The sequence below is a fragment of the Myxocyprinus asiaticus genome, chromosome 18 (genome assembly GCF_019703515.2).
Source record: "Myxocyprinus asiaticus isolate MX2 ecotype Aquarium Trade chromosome 18, UBuf_Myxa_2, whole genome shotgun sequence".
Classification (NCBI taxonomy): domain Eukaryota; kingdom Metazoa; phylum Chordata; class Actinopteri; order Cypriniformes; family Catostomidae; genus Myxocyprinus; species Myxocyprinus asiaticus.
In genome coordinates, this window is record NC_059361.1 from 4,600,114 (window position 1) to 4,622,610 (window position 22,497).

The 22,497-nt window shown below is 39.3% G+C and overlaps 1 protein-coding gene across 1 annotated transcript; it reads left to right on the forward strand.

The window, feature by feature from the left end:
* The first annotated feature begins 7,906 nt into the window (after nt 1-7,906).
* LOC127456277 (calumenin-B-like) lies at nt 7,907-17,322 on the forward strand. The gene is made up of 7 exons (XM_051724690.1): nt 7,907-7,995; nt 10,129-10,374; nt 12,163-12,356; nt 12,443-12,609; nt 13,026-13,086; nt 13,213-13,412; nt 16,118-17,322. Exons 2-7 carry the CDS (start codon nt 10,148-10,150, stop codon nt 16,220-16,222), a joined length of 954 nt encoding a protein of 317 aa, XP_051580650.1. The 5' UTR covers nt 7,907-7,995; nt 10,129-10,147; the 3' UTR covers nt 16,223-17,322.
* The last annotated feature ends 5,175 nt before the right edge of the window (nt 17,323-22,497 follow it).

A 22,497-nucleotide genomic window follows, 5' to 3' on the forward strand; every position in this document is an offset into this window, starting at 1 on the left:
TTAACTAATCACTAATCACGACCCCAATCAGAAAACTTGAATGTGCCACTCTGCCTGTCTGTCAATTTGTGCATTTGATTTTGCTGACGTGTCTTTGAGACAAGGGCATAGCCAGGAAATTACTTTTGGGTGGGCTTCAAAAAAAATGGATGGGCCAAGTTTTCGCCCCAATTTCTTTTTTTTTTATATCAAATTTTCCTTAAACTATTTTTTGTTAAAAAACTAAATGTTATTAATGAGTGCAACAAAAATCCATCTTCCAAACCATGTGTTTACCCAAATACACTTTGATAAATCTATAATAATGATTTATATCTTAGAGCTGTCGGGACGGATTTTGCGGGAAACTGCACACTTGTCATTTGCCCATGCGTGTTGACGTCATATCCGTACACAGAAAATAATCTCCGGCTTCTGTAGTGAAGATCTGTGTGTGTGTGTAGTGAAATACAATAATTGTAATGTAATTGGTGCAGAATTTTTCACTTGCTAGCACACGTGTGTATTTTTCTTTATAACGGCAATAATTTATAATTTATATAAATAAATCCTTTAGTTCTAGGCTTGCCAAGGACATGTGAGTCTTGAAATGATGTTGACTACTGTTTGGTATAATGACGATCTATAAATTAGTTACTACCATGGCCTATTTGGCCAGAATATCCTGCTGTTATAAAAACGTCTCGGTTAACCTCGTAACCTCGGTTCCCTGAGACGAAAGGAATGAGACATTGCGTAGCTACGCATATGGGGAGCGCCTTCTTACACGACTTAGTTGAAACATCTCTACAATAACGCCAATATTCTAATATTATCTGTGGTGTTTGAGCCCTGCCTGTTTTGGCGCGAAACTGTCCGCTATAAAAACAGGTGCACAGACACCATTTCCTCAGAATTTCTGACTGAGTACAAGGAGCGCATCACTCGTGCCTCAAGAACTCTTGAGTCTTGTGGTGCGGCTAGCGTTTGCAATGTCTCATTCCATTTGTCTCAGGGAACTGAGGTTACGTACATAACCAAGCCGTTCCCTTACGACTCGGTACACTTGACTTTGCGTAGCTACGCATATGGGGAACAGAATCCCATCACGCCGCACTACACAACTTCCCTGAGAGGAAACATGGTGGCGCAGTCTTGTGGGACGGCGACCAACATGAGTATGCCGCAGTGAGTGATCCTCATGTTAGCCAGAAGGAGAGCACTCATAATGAATATATGAACTATAGTCATATAGTATGAATTAACTCCTTATGAACCCAGTCGGGAGGGGAATTTATTTATAATGAAAGTGCTTGTGACTTTATGGTAAATTATAACAGCCTGAATGCAGGCGGTTGTGCAAATGATAGGGAGCCCATACTTAAAGGGAAGGGCATAAGTATATATATATATATTTGGCCAATGAATAGCAAATGCTCTCAAGAGAGAGGACGTCTAGGTTGTAAAACCTTGCAAATGTGTTTTGAGAGGACCATCCTGCTGCTAACTTGTAAGGACACCATTCGTCCATGCCCGTGAGGAGGCCATGCCTCTAGTTGAGTGTGCTTTAACACCAATTGGGCAAGTCTGACCCTGCGACTCTTAAGCCAGGGTACTTGCATCGACAATCCAGTGAGAGAGCCTTTGCTTGGAGACGGATATTCCTTTTGTGCATCCTCCACCACCGCATATAAAGTGCTGATCAGACAGTCTGAACTGGCAAGTATGCTCAAAGTATGCATGCAGTGCCCGCACAGGGCATAACAAATGCAATGATTGTTCCTCATCCGAATTAAATGGAGGAGGGAAGAAGGCCTGAAGGTGAACCACCTGCGCTTTGAAGGGCATGGTTAGGACCTTGGATACATAGCCTTTCCTGGGTTTGACAGTGGCTCTTGAAAGATTGGGGCCAAACTCCAGATATGAATTGTCAACTGATAGTGCATGCAGGTCACCTACCCATTTTACTGATGCCAGAGCCAGCAGTAGCTCGGTCTTAACAGAGAGCCTGCGCAAATCAACAGAGTCCAAAGGCTCGAAGTGGGGCCTGCGAGAGCTTTTAGGATTAAAGTTAAGTCCCAAGTCGGGACTGTAGCTGGCCGAGGTGGGTTTAATCATCTTGCTCCTTTAAGGAACTTTATGATTAAATCATGCTTGCCTATAGAGGTGCCGGCTTCATGTGCATGATACGCAGATATAGTTGCCACATACACTTTGAGCGTTGAGTCCTTTGTCTAATCGCTCTTGAAGAAATATTAGAATTTCATGTATGGGGTAGTTTACTGGTTCCTTGCCATGTAAGAGACACCAATCAGTGAACACCTTCCATTTTAGTGCATAGAGGCGTCTCGTAGATGGTGCTCTGGCCTGTAAAATGGTGTTCATGACTGAACACGTCAGTTCTGGCATGTGTAGTGCACCCTGTTCAGGGGCCACACATGCAGGTTGGGGATGCCAGATTGTGCCTTGCGCCTGAGAGAGGAGATCCCTCCTCAGTGGTATTTCCCATGGTGAGCTGTACAGCATCTCCATCATTTCCGGAAACCATGGCTGGTTGGGCCAGTTCGGCGCAACTAATAGAACCGTTTCTTTGTCCTCTCGGACTTTGCATATAACAGAGTGAATCAGGCATACCGGGGGAAATGCATATTTACTTTTACATTTACATTTATGCATTTGGCAGACGCTTTTATCCAAAGCGACTTACAGTGCACTTATTACAGGGACAATCCCCCCGGAGAACCTGGAGTTAAGTGCCTTGCTCAAGGACACAATTGTGGTGGCTGTGGGGATTGAAACGGCAACCTTCTGATTACCAGTTATGTGCTTTAGCCCACTACACCACCATATTTGCGTTTCGCCGACCATTTGCGTGCCATTGCATCCGTTCCCAGAGGGGACAGTGGGCATTCTCCACAAATAGATCGATTTCTGCTTTGCCGAATATTTCACAAATCCTCAACACAGTTTGAGGACGAAGTCTCCATTCGCCCGGATCACCCCTTGGCGTGACAGTAGGTCCGCACCGTAATTCAGGTGGCCTGGGACATATGATGCTCGCCCCAAAGGAGGAAGTGATGCGTCAGTCTCAACAGTGGCGGTGAATGAATTCCACCTTGGCGGTTTATATATGCCACAACTGTCATGTTGTCTGAGCAAACCAGGACATGACAGCTCGCTATTTCTGACTGAAAAAGCCTTTAAGGCTAGAATTACAGCCTATAGCTCTAGGAGGTTGATGTGCTACGGCCTCCTCGCACCTGTCCAGGTGCCAAAAGTCAGGCGTCCATCGCACACCGCCCCCCAACCTGTGTTGGAAGTATCAGTATTCACCACTTTCCGCCTGACAACTTGCCCCAGCGTGACACCTCGCAGGTAAAACGCAGGAGCTGTCCATGGTGCTAAAGCAGCTATACAGTGGCAGGATATAGTGATGCGCCTGTGCCCTTGGCGCCTAACATGTTGTGGCACGTGGCGCTTCAGCCAGCACTGAAGAGGTCTCGTGTATGAGACCTAATGTGATGATGGGTGATGCCGCTACCATAAATCCCAATGCTTTCTGAAACAGCTTCAGAGGAAGTGTCCTCCCCAGTTTGAACTGAGACAGACACTGTAGAATGGCCTGAACGCACATGCTCATGAGGTGCGCGCGCCCACTCGTGGAGTTGAGGCGAACTCCCAAAAAGGAGATTTGTTGGCTGGGGGAGAGCGTGCTCTTCGCCCAGTTTACATTGAGGCCGAAGCTGTTTAGATGCTGAAGCAGTAAGTCTCTGTGCTGGCATAACAGAGCCTCTGATTGCACCAGTAATAGTCACTCATTGAGGTAGTTCAAGATGTGTATGCCGCTCAGTCTCAGAGGGGCAAGAACCGCATCGATGCACTTCGTGAATGTGCGAGGAGCCAGAGACAGTCCGAGGGGCAGGACTTTGAATTGATACGCTGTTCCCTCGAACGCGAATCTCAAAAATATCCTGTGATGTCATACAATTTGGATATGAAAGTACGCATCCTTCAGATCTATCGATGCAAACCAATCGTGTGGGCGTACATGCGATAAGATCCATTTCTGAGTAATTATTTTGAATGGGTGCTTTATGAGTGCGCGATTTAAATGTCTCAGATCCAGGATTGGCCGAAGTCTGCCATCTTTCTTTGGAACAAGAAAATAACAGCTGTAAAACCCTTTTTGTGCTTGACAATTTGGTAAAATATCAAGTTTTTCCAGATGAGATTGTGTATTTCGGCTCGTAATACTGGCGCGTCTTCGGGTGAAACCGTGGAAGACAGAACGCCTTTGAAACAGGGTGGCCGGCATGCAAGTTGGATCTTGTAACCATGTTCGATCGCTTTTTGCACCCATTCTGAAATACCCGTTAGGGCTCGCCATGCATCCGCATAATGGACAGAGGGCAATTCGGTTTGCTCACCGTATGATATAATGCGTTGCTCACCATAGGGAAGCGGTTGCGCATAATGTGTGTGCTTTGAAGAGGAAAAGGGCTCTTTTTTGAGAATGTATGAGCATCTTGTGCATTTGCAACGAGTGCTGTATTTTCTATTGCATTATGTATAGCATTTTTTATTGCATAGGACACAGAAACAACATTTTGCAAAACACTGTGAACAACAATATTCCTCTCCCAATGAACAGCAGTGGGGAGATGGGGAACAGTGTTCTGTGTCTCTAATCGAGCCTTCTTCGGTGCACCGGAGGGAACCACAGGCTCTGTTTTCCGCTTCAAAGCGTTGCGCCCGTCAGGAGCACTTCCGCTGCTCATGGGAGTTCTTCCCGTCAGCGCGAGGTGGGTGCTGGTACGGCTGCTGCCGTCTGGACCATGGCTTGCGTGGCCTCACCGGTGGCTTGGCGGCAGCAGGTGCTGGCGCTGAGTTAGCGGGCATGGGTCTTTTAGCCGGGTGCTGGCTTGAGACAGACCGGCGCTATGCTCCGGTTGGGCATAAAGTGTCTTATAGCTTGTGACTGCTGCTGAGTCGTGACGTAATGCTCAGCAAACTTACTCACCGCACTGCCAAAGAGGCCGGCTGGAGACACTGGAGCATTCAACAGAATGTTTTCTCTCTGTCACTCATCTCCGTGAGGGTCAGCCATATATGCTGCTCCAGAACGACCAGGTTGCCCATGGACTTGCCCATGGACTTGCCGATGGCCTGCGCTGTGACGTTCGTGGCACGCACCACTAAGTCTGTAGCGGCCTGTAGCTCTTTGAAAGTCTCAGGATCAAAGCCTTGCTCGTTCATTTGTCTGAGGAGCTTTGCTTGGAACACCTGGAGCACTGCCATTGCGTGGAGTGCTGATCCAGCTTGTCCTGCCGCCGAGTAGGCTTTTCCCACCAGTGTGGACGTCCGTCTACACGGTATAGAAGGATGTATGGGCCGTGATTTCCATGCCCTGTTACTCGTAGGACAGAGATGTGCTGCTACCGCCTCCTCCACAGGGGGTAGTTGGACATAGCCGTTCTTTTCCCTGTGGTCCACGTTCGTGAGAACGACGTCACTGCGCGTGCGGGCTGAGAGAGGCGCGTGCCAGGACTTAGATAGTTCGCTATGAACTTTGGGGAAAAACGGGGCAGATCTGTGGGATCCGGCCGCTTGACGCCATCCGGACTACAAGAACCACTCATCAAGGCGAGACTGCCCAGGTTCCTCTGGGGGAGACCACTCAAGGTTGAGTTCTTCGACCGCCTTATAAGGACGCAAAACATCTCCCTGTCAGTGGCGTGTACATGATCCTCTCCCTCGCTGGGGGGAGGGGCGGTAGCATCATCCACTAACCACTCGCCTGATGCAGCGAAAGACAGAACACTGTCATTATCATCCCCAGTGTCAGATCCACCAAACGAGACGAGGCCGCACACTCCATCAGAGGGCCGGAGTTCGTCTCGCACATAGCGTATTGGGAAACATGCACTTCATGGAGATTGAGGGGCTCGCTGGGCATATACCTGATCGACCTCACGGCCCCGCCGTGCCTCCTCCTGTGAATCCTCGGGTATCACAGAAGAGGCGGGTGAGAGGGCATGAGAGGTTGAATCGTTCCTCAGAACGAGGGCAATTCGTAAGCGAAGCGACTTGAGACTCATGTCCTCACAGCGAGGACAGCCTGTCTCCATGAGAGCTGACTCTGCATGGGTGCGGCCCAGAAAGATAACGCAGCTCTCATACTGGTCTGACGGTGGGATGTGTCTCACGCACAGTGAACACTTACGGAACGACATCTTGAAAAGACGTGAACACGTAAGTGGCTCTTTTAGATATATAAATATATAAATATATATATATTTATATCATTTATATCACACAAATTACAATTGCTTTTAAAGGATACTCTACACCTGCCGACGTGCTGCGGAGAATCAGGAAGCTGAGGCCCCGAGGCGGAGAGATGTTCGCCGTAGCACTGCAGGGGAGCGGAGAGTCTTCTCACTGCCATGAAGATTCCGCCCACTGACACGCGTATATCGACGGCGATGGTAGAGGGCTTCTAGACAAGAGATGATCGCTGTCTTGAAGGAAGAAATTCTGAGGAAATGGTGTCTGTGCACTTGTTTTTATAGCGGACAGTTTTGCACCAAAACGGGTGGGGCTCAAACACAATATTAGAATATTGCCGTTATTGTAGAGAGGTTTCAGCTAGGTCGTGTAAGAAGGCACTCCCCATATGCGTAGCTACGCAATGTCAAGTGTACTGAGTCGTAAGGGAACTTTACAACATTTGACCTTATCAGACTAGCAATTGTTATGTCTAATGTTAATGAACGTTGCCTAACTTTTGTAATGTCATTTATTTCAAAACATCAATATTTCCAATAAGTCAAAACAACAGCATAAGATATGGCACTTACCTGCTCAGATTACATGTTTTCGGATATCCGTCTTTTCCTTTCTTTTGTTATTTATTTTTCCATTCGCTCTGTGCCTCAATCCACATTCAAACTACATTCATCCACACAGATGAGCTGAGCCGAAGAATAACTTACGTCATTACCAAAACAATGTTCTTCCGCAAGATGCATGCAGTTTTATTTCACCGCAAGAGGGCCAAAAATTACATAGTGTAGCTTAAACAACATTCAAAATTTCTTTCACACTTTCAGAAATTAGAATTTTTATAAATATATATTTGAAGTCAAAGAATAATCTCTAATATTCTGGGTGCCCACCCCGGCCCACCCCTGGCTACGCCACTGCTTTGAGGTCGTGTAATAATTAAGGAGAATAAACCATTGATTGTTTCAGTGGTTAAAATGGTTCAAATTTCACCTTGCATGTTGTTTTTTTTTTTTTTTTTTTTTTTTTTAATAAATGGCTCAGAAAAGTGAAGTTAGTACTGAGAAAAGGTCTTGCATCATTTGTTTGCAGATACCACTTGGTTTCATATTTTGGCATACATACATTTTTTATGTAGCAATTCACACACACACACACACAAAACACTTTCATACATTAAACCCTTTAAGTATCCAAGTACGTTTTGGGGCCACTGTAAAAAGCAAAACAAAATCAAATCCGTAATTTAAATTTAGAAGGCTTAAAATGTGCAGGTGGACTGAATTAAAACATATTTTTTGTGCATTGTGAATGTATACATGTATAAGATATAGTACTGCTGTCTCCTTAAGATTTATCGTATATGACGTATTATTCCTCTTTTTGTAAATAGCTTTGGATAAAAGCGTCTGCCAAACGAGTAAATGTAAATTAATGTGTATAGTACCTTTGAGGACGTGGCAGTTCTAAACCAATGACATAATCATGTTTGGACAGAAGTGGACCAATCGCGAAGCGGCACAGGCTTGTCAGCAAGGGCGGCCCTGAGCGCAATCTCTAATCTGATTGGATGGAGTTCAATCTCAAATCTTATTGGTCTGTTGAGCTGGGCTGGCGTTCTATCTCAAATCTGATTGGTTGACTGAGCGGATCCAGAGGAAGCGTCTCAAACTAGTATATCATCCGGAGTTCCTGAGACAGACCGGGCGGTGTGAAGCGTTAGAGAAATCGGTAGGTGATGTTGCAATATATCATGAAACTTTTTATCTCTACAGTGCATTTTTATGCCTCACTGTATCATTTATGTTATTTAAGAGTTTAATGTGTTTGCATTAGGCGTGGTGCATGGAATTTAGATTAAGTGAATTACAATTATAAATATTTGAGAAAGTAGTTTAAAATTCTTTCCAGTGAATACAGTTACATCATAATCTAAACAAGCAAATACAACCTCCCATTATCTATACCATAATCAACGGAAACATGTACGGTTGATGTAATTAACTCATTTTTTAACCATTCCACAGATTTCATTTTAGCAAACTATAGTTTGCGCACTATCTACTTTGTGCATGACACGAGTAATTTTTCCAGCAGTTGTTTACAGACAGATTGTTTAACTTTTAATTGACTATATCACAATTTCAGTGGGTCAGAAATGTACATACACTAAGTTAACTGTGCCTTTAAGCAGCTTGGAAAATTCCAGAAAATGATGTCAAGCCTTTAGACAATTAGCCAATTAGCTTCTGATAGGAGGTGTACTGAATTGGAGGTGTACCTGTGGATGTATTTTAAGGCCTACCTTCAAACTCAGTGCCTCTTTGCTTGACATCATGAGAAAATCAAAAGAAATCAGCCAAGACCTCAGAAAAAAAATTGTGGCCCTCCACAAGTCTGGTTCATCCTTGGGAGCAATTTCCAAACGCCTGAAGGTACCACGTTCATCTGTACAAACAATGGTATGCAAATATAAACACCACAGGACCACGCAGCCATCATACCATTCAGGAAGGAGACGCTTTCTGTCTTCTAGAGATGAACGTAGTTTGGTGCGAAAAGTGCAAATCAATCCCAGAACAACAGCAAAGGACCTTGTGAAGATGCTGGAGGAAACAGCTAGACAAGTATCTATATCCACAGTAAAATGAGTCCTATATTGACATAACCTGAATGGCTGCTCAGCAAGGAAGATGACAATGTTCCAAAACTGCCATAAAAAAGCCAGACTACAGTTTGCAAGTGCGCATGGGGACAAAGATCTTACTTTTTGGAGAAATTTCCTCTGGTCTGATGAAACAAAAATTGAACTGTTTGGCCATAATTACCATCGTTATGTTTGGAAGAAAAAGGGCAAGGCTTACAAGCCGAAGAACACCATCCCAACAGTGAAGCATGGGGGTGGAAGCATCATGTTGTGGGGGTGCTTTGCTGCAGGAGGGACTGGTGCACTTCACAAAATAGATGGCATCATGAGGAAGGAAAATTATGTGGATATATTGAAGCAACATCTCAAGGAAGGAAGTTAAAGCTCGGTCGCAAATGGACAATGACCCCAAGCATACCTCCAAAGTTGTGGCAAAATGGCTTAAGGACAACAAAGTCAAGGTATTGGAGTGGCCATCACAAAGCCCTGACCTCAATCCGATAGATAATTTGTGGGCAGAACTGAAAAAGCGTGTGCGAGCAAGGAGGCCTACAAACCTGACTCAGTTACACCAGTTCTGTCTGGAGGAATGGCCCAAAATTCCAGCAACTTATTGTGAGAAGCTTGTGGAAGGATACCCAAAACATTTGACCCAAGTTAAACAATTTAAAGGCAAAGCTACCAAATACTAACAAAGTGTATGTAAACTTCTGACCCACTGGGAATGTGATGATAGAAATAAAAGCTGAAATAAATAATTCTCTCTACTATTATTCTGACATTTCACATTCTTAAAATAAAGTAGTGATCCTAACTGACCTAAGATAGGGAATGTTTTCTATTATTAAATGTCAGGAATTATTTGGCTAAGGTTCTATATTTAATTACTATGGTATTACTATAAGGTATCACTGCACCATGGCACTCTTTAGTAAAGGAAATTACATAAACATACATTCAGATAGATTGAATTGTCATGAAATATTGACATAAAATTAAATATATTTTATTTATAGGTAGTACCATTTCATTGAAATAGAATTAGTGATTATAATATGTGTGTTCCCTTTACTTTCCTGCGTTTATGTTTATATAAAACAATAACTGAAAGAACACTACAGTCTCATTATTGGAGCATCAGAAAACTAGATATTTATGACAGCACTGTCACATGAAAGAACTTCCATTTACTCTCTGGGATTCTCTGTGTTTGACAGCGTAAACTGAAGAGTCTACATGAAGATGAACCTGTGGCCGCTCTTGGTGTGCATCACCCTCTGCGTTCTTCAGTCCTCCAGCAAACCCATGGAGAAGAAGGACCGCGTCCATCATGACGACCCCCTCAGCAACAAAGAGCATGATGATGAGGAGAACTTCGACTATGACCATGAGGCATTTCTCGGACAAGAAGAGGCGAAGACCTTTGACCAGCTCACTCCAGAGGAAAGCAAAGAGAGACTGGGGTAAAAACACACACAGCAATGTTTTGATGGTGCCACAATGTTTACACTTTTCAGGGGAGTCAATCAATGAATTGCTTACTTGCTTATAGTTGTAATTACAAATTAATACGAGTAGTATTTTTTACTAGGGATGTACCGATATGAAATTTTACCGATTTTAACAAAAAAACATTGGCCGATACTTTACCATTTACATTATTTTGTCATAAAATCACTGTTCTACTTTGGAATTATGCTTTCAAAATATACAAAGATCTTTTTCTTTTTTTTTTGGATTTTTCCCCTTTTTCACCCAATTTGGAATGCCCAATTCCAATGCGCTTTTAAGTCCTCGTGGTCGCGTAGTGATTCGCCTCAATCCGGGTGGCGGAGGGCGAATCCCAGCTGCCTCCGTGTCTGAGACTGCCAGCCCGCACATCTTATCACGTGGCTTGTTGAGCGCGTTGCCACGAAGACATAGCGCATGTGGAGGCTTCACACCATCCACCTTGGCAACCACGCTCAACTCACCACGTGCCCCACCGAGAACGAACCACATTATAGTGACCACGAGGAGGTTACCACATGTGACTCTACCCTCCCTAGCAACCGAGCCAATTTGGTTGCTTAGGAGACCTGGCTGGAGTCACTCAGCACGCCCTGAGATTCGAACTCGCAACTCCAGGGGTGGTAGCCAGCGTCTTTTACCACTGAGCTACCCAGGCCCCTGGTACAAAATTTTTAAATTTTCTAACAATTAATTTCCATTAGGGGTGCACCGATATGAAATTTTTGGGCCAATGCTGATTTTAACAAAAAAAATGTTGGCCGATACTGATATTTTGCCACTTTATTTTCTCATCAGATCACTGTTTTACTTTAGAATTATGCTTTAAAATTTTACAAAGAGGTACAAAAGCTTTTTCACTGTTATAACATTAAATTATTTTCATTAGGAATGGACTGATATGAAAAAGATACAATACTGATTTTTATAAAAAAAAAAAACATATGCTGATACAGATATTTTGCCACTTTATTTGTCATCAAATCTTACTTTGGAATTATACTTTACAATTTACAAATATGTACAAAAGCTTTTTCACTGTTCTAAAAAGAAATAATTTCCATTGAACTTGGATTGGATCTGCTGAACACATGACATGGCAAAATGTAAGGGAAATAGAAGATAAAAAGATAAAATACCCAAATATGATAACATGATGATTGATATAAAAAGTTTTTTTTTATTTTTTTTTACTTATAAAACATTTCTGCTCTTCTGTTTTTGCAGTTCAAAACAACAGAACTCATATTTTACATGTATGTACTATATAAGATAGAACATTACGAATTCATACTATGCATATGTTGGGCGATTCCGTGGAAATGTCAACCACTTCATGAAAAATAAAATGTTTTAACCAAAGGAACAAAACCCTCTTTTAAATTCTGTATTATAGTAGTAAAAATGGATACAGGATTATGCCATTCAGACCGCTAGAGGGTGCCGCTTGCTCACACAGCACTGACTTAGGTGCTGAATGCAGAAACGCAGCCTTTTAAGGTTTAGTAATCGCGCAAGGCCATATTGCGATTTCATATTGCATCATATCGATATCTCAGAAGTCAAAGTCTGCTGGTTTCAAAGCGTTTTTGAAGGTTTCCCTCATCATGTAGCCTATAGGTCGCTTTCACAACTGTCATGTCCATTTATGGTGTTTTTTACGCAAGACTAATTGTTAAAAACATTGGCACATTATGTGGCCGCTGTATGCAGATCTTCTTTTTCTATCTTTCTGTCCACAGTAAGATCGTAGAAAAGATTGACGAGGATGACGACGGCTTTGTCACCATTGATGAGATGACACGGTGGATTAAACATGCTCAGAAGCGCTGGATCTATGACGACGTGGACCGTCAGTGGCAGGCTCATGATCTTAACTTAGACTCTTACATTTCCTGGGAGGAATACAAGAATGCCACCTACGGTTACATCCTTGGTGCGTTTAATGCGTTCAGTGATTAATAATATGTCTATGAGAATAACTATGAATCCAGACTAATGAAAATGTGTACGTGTGTTCAGATGAAGCCGATCCCGAGGATGGTTTTAACTACAGGCAGATGATGGTCCGAGATGAACGCCGTTTCAAGATGGCGGACCACGATGGTGACATGAGGGCCAATAAGGAAGAGTTTACAGCATTTCTGCATCCAGAGGAGTTTGACTACATGAAGGATATTGTAGTGCTGGTGCGTCTGGACACTATTCTGTTTCCTTCTGCTCTTGGTGATACAACATTTCCTTATCATTGCTGCAATCTATATTCAAGTATATTCCTAGAAGCTGACAAAACAACATTTTAGCAGATATGCACATTCAGAGTGTACAGTCTTTCTCTTCTGGAAAAAGAGACCAAAATATTGACTCCTCAATAAAAAAAAAACGTGTCCAAACAAATGCTGTCTTGGAAGAGTGTCCCATCCCCCTAATTCCACCTGGTTATGACAAATGAAAGATTATTGGCTATTTAAAAAAAACACAGGAAAGAACACCGCATTCTTCAAGTGATTTCACGGGGTCTCATATGCTCAATATTTGGCATAAATATGTTGTATTTGAAATAATACAACTTTGTAATGTTTCTTTTTCTGTTTTTGATCTTCAGGAGACCATGGAAGACATTGATAAGAATGGAGATGGTTTTATTGACTTGGATGAATATATTGGTGAGAATAATGAAATAAACATGACATGTTACTTGAGATCATTGGAGAGTTGGATAGAGTTCAGTCATTTGTTTACTTTGAGGACTGTGTATTAATTTGTCTTTCTCTTTCCCATGTGTGTTTCAGGTGATATGTACAGTAAAAATGGAGACTCAACTGAACCAGAGTGGGTGAAGACAGAAAGAGAACAGTTTACAGAGTTCAGGGATAAAAACAAAGACGGTCGTATGGATAAAGATGAGACCCGCGACTGGATCCTGCCATCCGACTATGACCACGCAGAAGCAGAGGCCAACCACCTGCTGCATGAGTCTGATGCCGACAAGGTAAAAGCACTTGAATTATCTATGATTTTGCTTTTAACCCTATAATGCATATGTGGGTTACAAATGACCCAGCGTCTAATTTTTAGGACATTATTTTTTGATCTGCCACTCCAGGTATTCCTTAATTAAGGTGTCTTCTATCATGTGAAATTAAAATGTTTAACATTTAAATGAATATTTTTTTAATAATAATAGAATTTGCATCACTACCCCTAGAATACATCTAAAAACCCATATGTGTTTCCTATGGATTCAATGTTTTTAACATATACTGTATTATTTTTGTAATACATTGATTGTTTTTAGCTTTCATTTGTTATGTAATGAAATGTATGTTATAAACCATGTTCACATTTATATTTAAGTGTAGTATGCAAGTATAGAAAGTTGTCATTCAGCCGATGATTTTGTCTGCAACCTTTTTTAGTACGCCTCACCATTCCAAAGCAACAAATATAGCTACATAGAGTAGTATAGAAATATAGTGTCATTAGGCAATATACAGTACGTAAGGTTGACATTTCACAAGTATATAACAATTATTTTTGTAAAAACCATTTTATCCTAGTTCATTGTTCTTCTGTGTTTGTGTGAGTAGAGTTGTTGAAACATTTCATATTTTACCACCAAACATGGAAATTGTCCATATTTCTGTTGTACAGGCATTTTTACATTGTCACCCAAAACTCCTACTCCATTTTCAATGTGCCTGAAACTCTTCAGAATTTAATATAAGATATATCAGCTGCTTAAATTCAAATTACTTATAAAATTACCATCTGAGTCAATTTTCCTTGAAAAAATATAAATAGTTTTATAAAGAATAAGCATCTAGATTTCACCTGGGTCTTTTCAAACCCACATATGCATTAAACGGTTCGAAGTTACATATGCGTTCTTGAGTTAAAGGGATCCTTCTTTACTTTTACATGTAAGTCATGTCCATTACATTTTCAAGTTATATCTAAGAATTGCACTTACATCTAGCCCCCAAACCTTTATTCATTGAGGGGTTATTGCTAGTAAATGCAGTGCTTTTTAAACTTAAAGGGATAGTTCACCAAAAAAAAAAAAGAAAATTCTCTCATCATTTACTCACCCTCATGCCATCTCAGATGTGTAGGACTTTCTTCTGCCAAACACAAAAAAAGATTTTTAGAGGAATATTTCAGCTCTGTAGTTCCAGTGCAAGTGAATGGTGGCCAGACCTTTTGCAACACCAAAAATCACATTGTGGCATGGCGGAGGGCGGGGCCAGGTCGTGATTCTGCACACCCGGCCCCTACTCAGGCTGATCAAGCCCAAGAGGGATAAAGGCGACCGGAGACGGCAGTGCGACAGTGAGAGAGTGAGTGAGAGAGAGAGAGAGAGAGAGTGTGTTACGGGCAGCTGCCCGACACCTGTGTGTATTTGTCTTTTAGTTCAGTTTATTATTAAGCCATTATTTATATTATCAAGTAGTGCAATTTCAAACTTTCAATAGTAAAAATTTATTTTGTGAGTGAGTGAGTGAGTGAGTGAGTGAGTGAGTGAGTGAGTGAGTGAGTGAGTGAGTGAGTGAGTGAGTGAGTGAGATAGCTGTCATCAGCTGGAAAAATACAGATGACTTGTAATGCCAACAGTGACCAAAAGATGGCTGAACTTATTGATGCCCTGGTTCTGTGTGTGTTCTGCATTGTGAAAGTTATCATCTCACCCCTTTATTTCTGAGTGTGTGTGTTTAGCATTGTCATTGATTAATTGGATTTTTTGACAAATGTAAAAAAAAAAAGAAAAGAAAAACCTCTGTGTTATAGTCTCACCAGTTCATTTTTGTGTGTATGTAAGTGTGTTTGTGAGTGGGTTTATATTTTTTGCACTGAGGATGTTTTAGAGTCTCACATTGTAATTTATTTATTTATTTTTCTGCATTATGGCTTATTTATTGAGTTTATTTCACAGATAAAAAGAAAAAAAAGAATCTGTCTTTTGGTCTTTCCCATTCATTTTCAATGGTCTGTCAATTTTGACTGCAAATACAAAAGGAATGTTCACATGGCAAATAGAGAAAGTCACCAAAGCTTTGACTGCTCAGATAAAGGAAATCATTTTTATTAAATGAGGAAAACAATTTCGGTCAAAAATGACCGAATACCATAGGAGGGTTAAATATTGATCTGTTTCTCACCCACACCTATCATATAATTTCTGAAGACATGGATTAAACCACTGGAGTCTTATGGATTACTTTTATGCTGTCTTTGTGATTTTTGGAGCTTCAAAGGCCTAGTCACCATTCACTTGCATTGTATGGACCTACAGAGCTGAGATATTCTTCTAAAAATATTTGTTCCACAAAAGAAAATGTCTGGGATGGCATGAGGGTGAATAAATGATGAGAGAATTTTCATTTTTAGGTGAACTATCCTTTTAACAAAATACTATCCCTTATATAAATGTTTCAGACATAAGCTGAAGTGAATATGAGTCTAGATTTAATTTATTGCATGGGCAGGTTGCCATACTTTTATTGTTAATAAATATCAGAACACTTATAAATGGGGGAATACAATTTTTATTTTTTTTTATTTGTTTTTTTTTACATGAAGTGTAAGAAATACATTTTACACCATTGTTGTAATTGTAATCTGTTATGCTTTTTAATGTTGACAGTTTTTAAATTGTTAGCTGCTCCAACAATTGCTTTTTGTCATTTTTCATGATAGGACGGACGCCTCACAAAGCAGGAAATTGTGAATAAATATGACTTATTCGTCGGGAGCCAAGCGACAGATTTTGGAGAAGCTCTAGTCCGACATGACGAGTTTTAATTCTGGAAAATTTGTACTTCAAGAATGCAGAATGGACAATAATTTATTTTATGATTTCAAGCACACTTCAATAACAAATCATTTCTGTGTTTACAAACATTTTTGTTTTTCTACAGCGAATTGATCAAATCCAGTTTCGTCTTTTGTAGGTTATTATCGCTCACAGCCGATGGCTTGCGATGCGTTTTCAAATGCACTGAAAATATGAAAAGTTATTCAGGTCGCCTTGTGAAGCTCATTTAAGTAGCATGCAGAGATTTGTCTAATGACACATGCTGGGTTTATAATGCACTAAAATGCGTCCATACAGTATAATGCAACATAATAGGATGTGTGCAACCTGACAGAGCAATTACTCATAAGTGATTTCTACACTAAAGTTACCAGTGGATATATTGCAAATAATAGGAACATTTTGTATAAAGAAACAATACCTTTATGTAAACTACATTTCTAAGTGATATCAGGTGTTTTACAACCACTACATGTACATTTAGTGTATACCTGCATTTAGCCAGAGAATGCATGATATTAGAAACTACATTAAGTAATAGATTATAGTAAGAATGTCCCATATTCAGAGTCTTGCACTTTGAATCATAATGGACCTAATTAAGGATTAGGTTCTCGAGTCTGCAGATACAAAGATAAGAATGCCATAGTCATTATAATGAAGGTTTACCAGATGAAGCTAGAAATTGTGCTGATCAATTAAATACTCGGGAAGTTTTGTATTTCTTTAATCATAATGAATGCATTTTATGAACAATTTACATAGTCTTTATGAATATGGCCCCTACTCGAAGGACCATTAATTTAATTCCAAATATTGCAACCTTTAGACTTTAAAGTACTGTCATTTATGGACTGAACCACAAACTAAAGCCTTCCTTTCCTTAAGTGCCTTTTTCCATCTTGTGCCCTGTGAAACCTTTTTATCTCTGCTGTTCTTACGTGACTGAACATGAACTCCTTTCTTAACTTTTGTGTATATATGTCTTTAATTGAATGTGAACTGTTTTCAATATGCTGTGGTCAGGTATTGTAAAATGCTGTCTTGTAGCTGAGAGTTTTTACTCAATAAAATTGATTTAAAATCACTTTTATTTGGTTTCCATTTATAGCATTTCTTGGTGAGCTATTTTATGTAGTTTCTCATTTGATTCAAAGTCAATCTTTGGGTCCACTACGGGGTTGATCTTAGTAATGTTGCTCAATGAGTGCATTTATATGCTCAATCTTGTCTAATTATACTTACAGCGTGACAGCGTGTGTGGTCATGTTTTCTTTATTGGGGTAAGGTCATAAATGGTTCATACGAAAACTGATCGGCACATGTAGATTTTTGCTCGTTGCCCTGATTTCGCTCTGCGTTCACACCAACTTATCCAATGTCTGCATGATTGTTAACACTGACAGCAGAGAATAACCCAATGATTTCAAATCTCATGTTAATGCGGGTTTCTTACAAAGTCTGTCTTCTTGATTAAGCTTATTTTTGATAGATAACAGCGCATTGCTGTGCATGTAAACATGCTTGTGTGAATGCCTTAAAAGTTTTTTTAACTTTATCAGGTCAGGTCCTAAATGGTGTAATACGGAGCCCCTTAGAGGACAGTGCGGGACTTGTTTTTCTGAAATAATTTATTGCAAGGGCACTCAAAATTGACCATGGTTTTACCACAGTAACCATATTTTAACCATGATATTCGTTGTGAAACCATAGTGATAATACAGGAAAACGAAAACTATGGTTCTGAAAATCATAATTTTGTGGTTATAATGAGTTTCTATACAAATACCATAGTTTAATTATGGTTACTGCAGTAAAACCATGGCTTTACTATACAGTATGTAACCATGACAGTACCTTTTTTTTTTTTTTTTTTTTTTTTGGTGGAAACATGGTTTTACTATAGTAATACTGTAGTAACCGAGATTATAGTAACTGTACTTTTTTTTTTTTTTTTTTTTGGCAGAAACCATGGTTTTACTATAGTAATATTGTAATAACCATGACTGTTGAAGGCTTACCGTGTTTTTTTTTTTTAGAAACCATGGTTTAACAATACTAGTATTTTAGTAACTATGAAAAGTAACCATGTTTTTTGGGCAGAAACCATGGTTTTAATACATTATACTCTATCCATATAGTATCCATGGTTTTACTATGGATTAACCATGGTTAATCTTGTGGTTACTATGGTTTTACCATTTGTAATAAAACCATAATAACCACAAAATTATTATTTTTATTACCATAGTTTTTGATTTCCTTTGCTATATTATTACTATTGTTTTACTACGAATATCAAGGTTAAACTGTGGTTACTGTAGTAAAACCATGGTACATTTATTTCTGTAACTGCTGATCTCCTGGGATTTTCACACACAACAGTCTCTAGAATTTACTCCGAATGGTGCCAAAAACAAAAAAACATCCAGTGAGCGGCAGTTCTGTGGATGGAAATGCCTTGTTGATGAGAGAGGTCAACAGAGAATGGCCAGACCTGGTTCGAACTGACAAAGTCTACGGTAACTCAGATAACCACTCTGTACAATTGTGTTGAGAAGAATATCATCTCTGAATGTTATTCTGAGGTATGGGTTGGTGCCGTTATGGCGGCACGAGGGGGATATATATATATATATATATATATGTATATAATTTGTGTAGACAAATTGATTTCATTGTTTGTCAATAACATATTTAATATACACTCCAGTTTAGATTTCAGTACAAAGAAAGCATGTCCATATGCAGTGTTACTATGTCCACTATATTGGAAAAACATAGAAGGTTTTAAATTAAACTGTAACTCGAAATGGCCAAAAAATATTTAGAGGTATAATGCAAAGGCCCTTCTTCACCCATAGGTTATGGGTAAAAAGACATCTGAAATATCTTGTTCAAATCCATGAGCATGCCAAAAAAAGCTATTGGGTAGATGGCACACACATGAGCCACTGACAGGATATGGAGTTGTGTACATTGTAAAAATGTTTAATTTTAATGGCAAAAGAATGTAAAAATGCTACAGTAAAAACACTGTTACTACCATGTACGGTGAAAAATTATATTTCATTTAACAAGACATGTAATTTTATGGTAAAATATTGAAAGAAAAAGAAAAGAAAAGATTTTAGAAGTAAAAAGTATAATTTACCTTTATATGATATAGTTAACAGTCAAATTTGTTTTATGTTTAACAAGACAATACATGTTACAATCCATTCACTCTTTCCATTTTAAGAAGGCTTGTTTGTTACTCGACCTCAGTTTCAGTATCGTTTTCAGCTTCCATCACAATCATCTTCCCTCATTAGTGTCTAGACTAGAGGTTGACTGATAGTGGATATTATGTGTTTGTTGTGCATCCAAAATCCCAATCTTAAACAGAAAAGGATAGTGATCATATGAAGCCATTTATCATCACATAGTTGTTTGGCTCCTTTTTAAATCATAATGGTAACAGAAATCACCCAAATGGCCCTGATCAAAAGTTTACATACCCTTGAATGTTTGGCCTTGTTACAGACACACAAGATGACACACACAGGTTTAAATGGCAATTAAAGGTTAATTTCCCACACCTGTGGCTTTTTAAATTGCAATTAGTGTCTGTGTATAAATAGTCAATGAGTTTGTTAGCTCTCACATGCACTGAGCAGGCTAGATACTGAGCCATGGGGAGCAGAAAAGAACTGTCAAAAGACCTGCGTAACAAGGTAATGGAACATTATGAAGATGGAAAAGGATCTAAAAAGCCAGTCAGTACTGTTCAATCACTTAAGAAGTGGAAAATTCGGGGATCACTTGATACCAAGCCAAGGTCAGGTAGACCAAGAAAGATTTCAGCCACAACTGCCAGAAGAATTGTTCGGGATACAAAGAAAAACCCACAGGTAACCTCAGGAGAAATACAGACTGCTCTGGAAAAAGATGGTGTGGTTGTTTCAAGGAGCACAATACGACGATGCTTGAACAAAAATGAGCTGCATGGTCGAGTTGCCAGAAAGAAGCCTTTACTGCACCAATGCCACAAAAAAGCCCAGTTACAATATGCCCGACAACACCTTGACACGCCTCACAGCTTCTGGCACACTGTAATTTGGAGTGACGAGACCAAAATAAAGCTTTATGGTCACAACCATAAGCGCTATGTTTGGAGAGGGGTCAACAAGGCCTATAGTGAAAAGAATACTATCCCCACTGTGAAGCATGGTGGTGGCTCACTGATGTTTTGGGGGTGTGTGAGCTCTAAAGGCACAGGGAATCCTGTGAAAATTGATGGCAAGATGAATGCAGCATGTTATTAGAAAATACTGGCAGAAAATGTGCATTCTTCTGCAAGAAAGCTGCACATGGGACGCTCTTGGACTTTCCAGCACGACAATGACCCTAAGCACAAGGCCAAGTTGACCCTCCAGTGGTTACAGCAGAAAAAGGTGAAGGTTCTGGAGTGGCCATCACAGTCTCCTGACCTTAATATCATCGAGTCACTCTGGGGAGATCTCAAACGTGCGGTTCATGCAAGACGACCAAAGACTTTGCATGACCTGGAGGCATTTTGCCAATGGGCAGCTATACCACCTGCAAGAATTTGGGGCCTCATAGACAACTATTACAAAAGACTGCACACTGTCATTGATGCTAAAGGGGGCAATACACAGTATTAAGAACTAAGGGTATGCAGACTTTTGAACAGGGGTCATTTCATTTTATTCTTTGTTGTCATGTTTTAACCTACAGTTGAATATGAATCCCATAAGAAATAAAATAAATGTGTTTTCTTTAAAAATATTACATATATTACCAATTTTAATCAATTTGAGCACAACTTGTATATATTTCCAAAATATATATAATACATTATTACTTCTGCAGATAAAATTGATGTTGCTTGTGTTATAATGCATTATACTCTTAATACGAGAAGTCTTATAATGCATTATAACCAGGGTTGGGGCGTTACGGAATACATGTAATAGGATTACATTTTTAAAATACAAAATATTAGTAGTTACTAATTCCACTAAATTTACAATTGAAATAGTTGATAATCAGAATACAGTTACATTCAAAAAGTATTTTGATTATTGAAGATATTACTTTGCATTTTAATTAAATTTTTTTCATTTAACCTGAAAATCATTTAATCATTCAGGAAATCATTTAACCATATAAATGATGTGATCCAAAGAGTGTTTGAACAGCGGAGGAATACTTTCTTAAAATGTGTTACATTGATAAGAGCAAACAGAGAAGTACGTTTGAAAACATTTGGAGAAACAGAAACTTGTGTAAATTGTCATGTGATCATTTAACATTATGCTAAGCTAAAATGCTATTTGTAGCCATTTTACATGAGCCTGTTACAAGACATGATGATATATTTTTTATAAAGAAAATCCATGTTAGATCATATATTTTTCTCTCTAGTAATACCTTTGATATCTCATGAAATCTCATTCTTGATTATAATTTTTTTATTGTTTTCCTGTAAAAATATCTAAAAATCTTTAAAACAAGATCAGTTTGATTAATCTTGTTTTAGAAACAACACTGCATAAGATATTTAGGTTTTTCAGAGAATGTATTTTTAACGTGTATTTTGTCTTACAGAGTTTTTATAGTCAAAACAAGTGAAAAAATCTACCAGTGCTGAAGAAGTAATCCAAAGTATTTAGAATATGTTACTGAGCTTGAGTAATGTAACGGAATACGTTACAAATTACATTTTACAACATGTAATCTGTAATCAGTAGTGGAATACATTTCAAAAGTAACCCTCCCAACCCTGATTATAACTGTAGTTCTAATTATTTATGAGAAGTTATAACATATTATAAGGTGTATTATGAGACATTACTAATGCATTTTAACTATGGGCTTCATAAAAAGTGTTACCAATACTTTTGATCTTTTCTCTAGCGACACTGTCAGCCAAAATCAACATTAATTTAACAATCAATAAAGGTTATATAAAGAAACGTTCAATAATGTGTCATTTTATTAATAATATTTTGTTTAAATAATCATGATTTAGTACATAAATGGTGATAGTGACACTGACTTGGCTCCGTTACAATTCTCTATATGTAAATATTCACCAAATTAAGCTTTTTATAGCCTGTATATTCACCAGATGAAAGGTTTTGGCAACAGAGGAGCATGGAGAAATATATATATATATATATATATATATATATATATATATATATATATATATAAAAACAGCAAAAAAAAAAAAAAAAAAAAACGTCCTCTCACT